The sequence below is a fragment of the Amphibalanus amphitrite genome, unplaced genomic scaffold, assembly GCF_019059575.1.
Source record: "Amphibalanus amphitrite isolate SeventyFive unplaced genomic scaffold, NRLGWU_Aamphi_draft 001594F_arrow, whole genome shotgun sequence".
NCBI classification, from domain to species: Eukaryota; Metazoa; Arthropoda; class Thecostraca; order Balanomorpha; family Balanidae; genus Amphibalanus; species Amphibalanus amphitrite.
The window spans coordinates 79,390-88,044 of record NW_024883087.1 but is presented as its reverse complement, the minus strand read 5'-3'; the positions used below and the strand labels follow the sequence as shown (position 1 = coordinate 88,044).

The 8,655-nt window shown below is 49.0% G+C and overlaps 1 protein-coding gene across 1 annotated transcript; it reads left to right on the top strand.

Annotated features, from left to right (window-relative positions):
• The first annotated feature begins 2,713 nt into the window (after positions 1–2,713).
• On the top strand, positions 2,714–4,422 carry LOC122374047. Its single transcript, XM_043352553.1, has 2 exons — positions 2,714–3,203; positions 3,402–4,422. The coding sequence occupies exons 1-2, from the start codon at positions 2,928–2,930 to the stop codon at positions 3,927–3,929; spliced, it is 804 nt and encodes a 267-aa protein (XP_043208488.1). The 5' UTR covers positions 2,714–2,927; the 3' UTR covers positions 3,930–4,422.
• Positions 4,423–8,655: the final 4,233 nt, after the last annotated feature.

The window sequence follows — 8,655 nt, the reverse complement described above, 5'->3', positions numbered from 1 at the left end:
CGCGATAATTTCTCTAGTTTCTGAAGAATTTTCGGGACCCATGCTCTTTTCATACTGGATCGCGTGTGCCTTACAGAAACTGAAAAGTTCTTCCTATATCAAAAATATAGAAAATAATCTTTTGTTGTAAAAAGGTTTTATTTTCTTTGCTGATCATTTTGAACATAAAAAATCACAAATCCATTGCAAAAAAAAAAATTCGTGAAAGTGAACTATTTCCTTTAAGTGTCACAGTGTGACCTTTAGCAGCAAGAAACCTAGTACATTCTAGACAAAAAAATATGCAATACAACACCACAACTGCAATAAAACATGCATATTTGGAAAGAAAACAAAATTTTCATTTTGATGAAGTCATTTTGCAAGCTCACTCTTGACATATTTACCAAATATCAATGTTTTTGTTCAGAACTGTTCAGTACCATAAATTCTAAGTTTTAGATTCGGAAGCAGATTGGTTAAAGTTCCAACGTTTGTTTCGTTTCAATATTTGGATATGTTATAGTGTATGCAAATTCGTATATGTTGGTGTTTTTTTTAGACCCCAACTCGACTTCATTCTTTAGAAATATTATATTTAGTGGAGCATTGTGACCATGGACAACAATGCTGGCTATGTAATCAACGTCAAATAAATGCAGTTTGTAACATTAAAAAGGCAACGAGACACCCAAAATCTGAAAGATAATTTAATTTTGATATTTATTGACCATAATTTAAGCCCCAAGTCACTGAAATTACTCGACAATTCATGGTAGAGCATTGGCAGGTCGGGTAGGCTGAACAGCTCAGAACCATGGTAATTTCGAAATTCAACAAAAGTGAGTTGGCCTCTAATATTACTTTTTGTCCTTTAATTTTAAATATTGATTGTGAAAAATCAATCTTGTCGATGAACAATCCTTGCAACTTTAGATATATAATTTTTGAAATGGCGGAGATAGCCAACAATTTATTTTCGTTAATGCTTCGCAGATTCATACATGGCGTGCTCTCTGATCATAAATCAAAAATATATATACAAATAATAAAACTCATTTCAGAAAACCAACGTTGCTGGCGCCCGACACGGGCGGCGCTGGCCCGGCGAGCGGCGGTGACCTGACCGCTCGCCGGGTCAGTCTGGGCGCGTGCTCCGCCGAGTCACGTCCGCAGTGAGCAGTGAGTAGCCGCCGGTATTCGAGGCGGCTACGAGCCAATCCGTGCGGATGGCGGAAGTGGAGGAGCTCAAGTGTCAGGTGGCCTCTATCACAGAGAGGTTTGACCGGCTCGAGGGTCTCGTCGAGAAGATCTCGAAACAGCTAAGTGCTTCTCAGTGCACAGAGCAAAGCGATAAAGACGACAATGTCGGTCGTCGACAGGTCGTCCCTGACGAGCAGCAGCATCAAGTGATGCCAAGTGCCGTGCTGGGTTCATTCAGCGAAGTGCAGGCCGAATTTCGGGCCATTCGCGACAGCGTCGCCAAGGTGAAGCTACCGCCAGACCTGTTGGTTGGCGACAGTCGTGCGGGCGTCAGCAGGGCAGACCTGCCGAGATTCAACATCATACAGAAGTCGGCGCGCTATCAGGAGACGGTACTCAAGCTCCTGTCCGCCTGCGATCCGGAGGACGCGGCGCTCAACCAGGTATCGGCTGTCAGCCTGGCACACCTGCGTTACCTGCAGGAGGAGTACACGCAACTTCTGGTATCAGCCCAGTTCGACGACGGGACGGCAAAGCTGTTTTCTACGCTACAGCAAAATCCGGCAGCTTTCACGCCGAACTCCCTCGAGAACCTTCAGCGAGCCGTGACCATCGCCGGGGCTCGGCAATCGCACCAGGTCAGTGGATCACGTGGCCGGGGATCTTTCCCGGCGTGGCGAGGCGCCCGCGGGCCCGGCCGCGGCTTCCAGTACGGCCCCCGGCGGGGTGGCGGTCCAGGGTTCCAGCCGGCGGACTGGGGTCAGCCACGTGACCGGTTTGACCTCGACCTGTCTCGTGGACGAGGTCAGCCCGGGAGGGGCTCGGGAGTGACATATGATAACTGACCGGAGTCTGTTCTACGCGTGTGAACAATGGGGCTCAACGTAGCAGCGTGGGAGCGCATCGGCGCTAACAGTGTAGTGACAGACTGGATTGCAAATGGTGTGCGTATTCCGTTCTCGTCCGAGCCAGAGCCGCGATTGTTTCAGAATCCCTCATTTGATAGTGCTCAGCGTAGGTTTCTCGATGCTGAACTGTCCGATTTGGTGCAAAAAGGTGTTGTGTCGGAGGTTCATGATGTGCCGTTGTGTGTCTCAGCGCTGAAAGTTGTTCCGAAAAAGAATGGTAAGCATCGTCTGATATGTGATCTGAGATATATTAATGCACATTGTGATGTCCCGCATTTTTCTTCTGAGAACGTGTCTGTGCTTGCCGAAGTTATGCGAGATAACGAGTGCGCAGTTACTATAGATCTAAAAGATGGGTTCTACCATTTTCCCGTTCATCCGTCGTTTAGAAAGTACCTCGGCTTCGCGTACGGAGGGCGCTGGTTCGTCTGGAATCGTTTGCCGTTCGGCTGGGCCAATTCTCCGTATTATTTTCACAAGTGCATTCGAGTCGTGATAGAATACCTGAGGCGCGATCATCACATGTCAATCATGGCGTATGTTGACGATTTTTTACTGGCCGCTCCCAAGTCACAGATATCGCAGCACTTGCAAATTTGCATGGATACTTTTCGCGCGCTGGGACTGCATATAAATAGTCAGAAGTCGTCGCTCGAGCCTTCCGAGCAGGTTACCTACCTGGGTTTTGATATCCGCTGCGCAGCCGCTGACCGGCCGCCGGTTATTACCGTTCCTAAATCGAAGGTTGCAAAACTAAAGCAGGATATTTCTCGCGCGCTGAAACGGACACATATTTCAGCTCGAGTTTTAGCTCGCATAGCAGGACGCTGCATCAGCATGCTGGCGGCGGTGTTTCCTTGCAAGCTGAAGCTGCGGAACGTTTATCGGCTTTTAAATTCCAGGCGATCGTGGGAAGACTTGCTGCTGTGGACGGACGAGGCAGTAGCGGACTTGCGGTGGTGGATCGAGTCGCTGGACGGCTGGAACGGCAGGGTGCTGCTGCCGCCGGCACCGTTCGATGTGCAGTTGAGCACGGACGCGTCGGCTTCCGGCTGGGGAGCGCTGCTCTCCGATCCGGCGGGCAAAGCCGCTTCCGGATTTTGGACCGTCTCGGTGAGCCACGAATCGTCCAACTTTCGGGAGCTTTTAGCTGTATATTTGTCATTGTGCTCGTTGAAAGAGTATATTGCGGATAAAAATGTCGAGGTTCTCTCAGACAACGTCACGACGGTCGCATTAATAAATAAATTTGGCTCTGCAGACGTGCGTTTAGACGCCATTTCTCAGGCAATTTGGTCTTTTGCCTTTCAGAATCACGTGATGCTGACGGCACATCACATCAGCGGCGAGTCGAACGTGCAGCCGGACGCACTATCCCGGCTGCCGCTCCGTCACGAGTGGTACTTACACCCAGAGGTTTTCCGGCAGCTCGATCGGATGTTTGGGCCCCATTCCATCGATCGTTTCGCAACTTGTACGACGGCGCTCCTACCCGTGTACAACAGTCGGTTCTCAGACCCGGGGACAGCAGGGGTAGATGCGCTGGGTCAGCCGGACTGGGCCGAGCACAACAATTTCGTAAACCCGCCTTTCAGACTGATACCGCGCGTTCTGGACACGATCGAAGCGTATCGAGCCGTGGCGACGCTGATAGCACCGTTCTGGCCGGCGCAGCCCTGGATGGACAGGCTGAGACGCATGAGCATCGCCCCGCCACTGCGGCTGCCGCCGGTAGTCCGAGCATGCGTGCCGCTGCTGCCGGGCTACGAGACGATCGAACCACACAGGAACCCGCGCTGGAGGCTGTACGCCTGGCGGATTTGTGGCGCACGCAACTGAGCGCGCGCGGCTGGTCGCATACCGCTACTAGTTTAGTGACACTATGCCTGGCAGATTCCACGCAGCTCACGTATAATCGCTATATTCAAGACTGTCATGATTTTTGTGTCAATCGTGCTGTCCGATTTCCCCCGGAGGATACGGCGATTTTGGCCGATTTTCTGCTGTCGCGGTGCAAGTCTTCAGATAGGCCGCATTCCACGTTGCGATGCATATCCGCAGCGTTAGGAGCAGTTTATGAGGCATGTGGTGAAACAAACTTGCTATCAGACTCATATATTTCCCGGCTGTGCCAAGCGCTCGTCAAGTGTGGAACAGAGGTGCCAATGAGTCGATCCCGTGTCATGGATGTGTCCGCGTTCACTCGCCTGTTCCGCTCGTGGCCGTGTAATGATGAGTTGACGCTGAAGCAACTGCGCATGAAAACTATCACGCTGTTGGCCATTGTTTTGATGCTACGCCCGTCGGATGTGGCTCCTAAAGCGACGTCTTTCGATCAGGAAAGACGTCGACATCACAAATTCCAACTACGGTTGGAATTTGTTGCTTAGTTCTCTTTTTTAGACTTAAAGGGACCCTCCCACCTTAACATTAGTTTTGAGTTGAGATAGCCAAATTGGTGGCCATGGCCTGAAAATACCGGTTTGGGCATTCACAACATCGAAAAATGCTTTAATTCGGAGATATGGAATTTCAAACTTGCAGTTTTCGGATTCTAAGGGGCTAATGCATTGGTATGCCCCCTTAGAATTTGTGACGTCAGCAGAGATCTAACGATTTTTAAATCTTTTACTAAAACGTTTGGCAGCACGCGGTAGTATATGCTGCTTTGCGCGCAACAAATGCCGCACTTTCAAATAAAGTCGCTAGGAACAGCGGAGATCCCAAAAAGTAAACAAAAGTAAAAGTCTAATATCTTGAAAACCGGTGAATATTTTTCGATGAAATTTGGTAGATATTCATTTTTGCTCTTTCTGAACCGAGCGACATCACTTTCATGCCAATTCATTAACTTTTTTGAAGGTGGGAGGGTCCCTTTAAAGGGTCAGCTGAAAATAGTGGTCAAAATACCTTAGTGTTGTAATTTCGAACCGGTTTTACCTAGTTCTCTATATACCGTGCTGCCACCCTCATGGATCCGCTAGTGCCCTGTGCCGACATATGAGGCCCCTTGCCGACACAGGCGACAGGTCACATGAGGCCCCTCCCCGACACAGGCGACAGGTCACATGAGGCCCCTCCCCGACACAGGATTCCCTGTGCAGTTTATTCAATTGCAAGCAGATTTGAAAGCCTTGCTTTTTCTGCTGCGTGTAGGCAAATATGACGATCATCTGACAGCGAACCTGGGGTAAATTTATAGCATTGGAGTCAGTCAATTCAGTTTGATTTCCGGGCGGCAAGCGTGGTCCTGCGGTTCCTTGGTGTATTGAAGCAGGGTGAGACTTCTCAGTTCCGGTTAGCACCTCATGCGAATGTGTTCATCCGCCGCTTCGACTAGCCAGGCTTCAGGATGCTGATCGACATTGAGGAACTGCTTCTCCGCTGTCCTCAGGACATCACAGAAGTTGAAATCGGGAAGAAGCTGGAGGCCCTCTTTTAAAGAGGGCCTTTACTTTGGCTTGCCACCCCTGGCAAAAATCCGTGGCGCCGCCCCTGGTCGTCACATACTTTTTTTTCTTTCAAGAGCATCGATAAAAAGCTCTGCCATGAATTACACTTTCCGTAATTCACATTTCACACTCTTTCCAAGGCTACAGAACTCCAGGTAAGGACACCAGCCGTTTGACCTTGAACGCCGCCGGCCGGCCGATGACGTCGTTGGAGGCAGGCCGGCTCGGTGGACATATAACGCGAATGCATAACGGAGGGGCGTTGGAACGTTGCGGGAGCCGGGGAGATATTTAATGTGGTTGCATACCACCATTGTTATGTTGATTGATCTACAGACTGCATTCTTTTAAACTTCAATGCATCCTAGGCCTGGATGGTGCGTACATTCGTGGAACGATCACCCCGTCCGACGTCCGTGGTCGAAGCTGTCTATGTATCTAAAGACACTAAGACGGGCGCAATAACGGCGACCCGATCCCGTCTCTGGCGAATCTAGAGGGGTCGTAGGGACCCAGGCCGAATCCGACCGTCTATTTTTAGGGAAACGGGGTGGGTGAATTGACAACCGATGGTTTATGAGATCATGAGAAGGGATCCCGTAGTCGACTGTTGTTTGACAGACAACACATGTTGTACTGAGCGTATAACCATCAGAGGTAATGCCTTAACGTAGGCAAGCATAATTGGTCTGTCATATTGTTTAGGAATATAAAATCGTAATGGAGATCATTGAGGATATGATCTCTACATTACGGGAATGCACTAAACACTACGGCCCATAGGGGCACCGCCGGAGCTGTTGTTTTACCATCGGTCCCAGGAACTCCAGGGAGCTGCAGTACCTACCCGGCGGCCAAAGCGGCCACCTCGTGGACTCGCAGGTCCTGTGGGACTCCGTGATGCTTCAACGTGCTTCACCCACAGAAGCACGGATATAGCAGTAGGATGTGGGGTTAGGTGTCTGTCCACCTCTTCATTGTAGGTACAACGTAATACAGCGCCTTGTCCCTCCGAACCTCGGTATCGACCGTGACTTATTCACAACTGGCGGATCCAGGAAGCGAAGGATCTTGGACACTGCGGGGGCTTGCCCCAAAAAGGTTTCTCCGAATTAATTTAAAGGGACAGTATCATCCAAAAAAAAAAATCAATGTATGGAGCTGATTTTTTTACTAGCATTTCTTATCAGAAAAACATAGTTTGAGGACCGAACTCGGTGAAAAATATTTTTTCATGAGCGAGTCATTTTCATGAGCGAACCACCACTTCAAGCATGGCCGCCACTTTGGAAGCCTGCGAAATTACTACAGAACTGGCGCAGATAATACATTATTGACGCTACGCTTACCTGATTCTGATTACGCTCTTCTGATTGAGTTGTCGTTAGGGAAAGGCAGCATTAGGTATTGCCCAGAAGATATTACGTGACAATATTCTCGTACTTGAAGTAAATGTTAAGTACTTTTAGCAGATCAGATGACGTCATACATATACGTCATACATTGGAGGGAGATTGTGATTGAAGCTGGAGGAATTCCTTTGTTGAGCCGCTAGAATCCGAAGGAAACAGCGGAAATTGCCTTCGACTATTTAATGAATTTAACGGTGATGAATAAGTGCGAAAAACGTTTTGGCTTTATAAAATTTGATGAAATGACCAGGGTAAAGTTTTATTACTGGCGGTCAATTCAAAACGGCGCAAACATTTAAACAGTGAAGATAGTAAAGCACGATTCAAAGTATAGTACACCTTTCGTACTTTGAGCGGCGATAGCGGGATAACGGTGTGGAACTTCGAGGATCGGTCTTCAGTTCCCGGACCAGAAAGGTGGGGCCTATGCAATGTCAAATTTCATCAAAATGGTGATACTGTCCCTTTAAGAAACTCGGATTTCGATTCCTTGCGCATTGCTGTGCAGTGTGATTAACCAACATTTCCTCAGGAAAGTTGTGCAGCTTCTTTTATTCTCGAAAAGCGATATCGGGCGCTGGCCGCTGCCCCGGTTGTGGGGGATGAAATTTGCCCCAAATGCCTTCCCCTGGATCCGCCAGTGGGCTGACCCACCCCGAGCTCGACTAAAAACGTCTTCAAACCCCACCAGAAACCGATGGTAAGGTGAATTTAAATCCAATAACTCATCTCTATCTGCCCGCCTAAAGATACTACACATGGTACGGCACCCGGCCCTGTCGGAGCTTTGAGCTGATCGTGACATTTTCGGCTTTCCCCATCTCAAGCTCGATTAGAAACGTTCTCCTTCCCCACCCGATTGCTAATGTCAATTAAAATTCAATACCTCATCTCTGTCTGCCCGCCCATAACCCATTCATTGCACACCGTTCAGCGCCCGGCCCCGCCAGAAGTATCCTAGCGCGCTGAGCAGTTGCCTCCAGCCGCGTCATCGCGAGGCCCCGCGCGGCCCACAACTGAATACATTGCGCGAATAGCCGTGTCGCCCCCCTGACTCCTTCAAACTACGAAGCAGAATAAAGCCGTATCATAAAGCCGCAACTGGAATTGTTTAAGGCCGCCCCACACCGGACCTCGCATGCGGGTTGCGAGTTTTTGGGTATTTGGGTTACTTCAAAATCAAATAATAAAACCTAAGCTGAGTGTGCCACACTACCATCTAACAAGCGAGTCTGTATGTTTTTAGCTTGCGAGCGACCTTGCATCGCATTCCAAAAGTAGATTTTGAGTCAACTTTCGATTTTCCTCGCTGCGAGGTCTGAGAGTTTTTCGTTGGAGTTGAATTTTGGTTCGTTGCGCTGGTATTGCGACGATATGTAAGTTTCTGAAGGTGCACCGGCTTCACTGCATTCATGAAGTAACCATATGGGAACGATTTAATCACTACGAATTAGTATTATGCCCGCAAATTCAAAATCCGCAAACTCGCAACCCGCATGCGAGGTCCAGTGTGGGGCGGTCTTAAGCCTCCGTAACCAAGCACAGTTGCGAAGGTGCCGTATATTATGAAGCGTCCTACACATAATAGCTATTTCATGTCAACACAGAAACCAGCTAAGAAGCACCTTTCTACGAGAGTGGCGCGGCGCGGCAAATTAAAATCTCAAGGTAGGAGAAATTCGTTAGCCGAAGCTGAAAGGC

Coding starts and splice junctions, on each gene's coding strand:
- LOC122374047 (XM_043352553.1), top strand. CDS start 2,928: ATGCTGGCGGCGGTGTTTCCTTGCAAGCTGAAGCTGCGGAACGTTTAT. Junction 3,204..3,401: donor CCGGATTTTGGACCGTCTCG/GTGAGCCACGAA, acceptor TTTGCCTTTCAG/AATCACGTGATGCTGACGGC.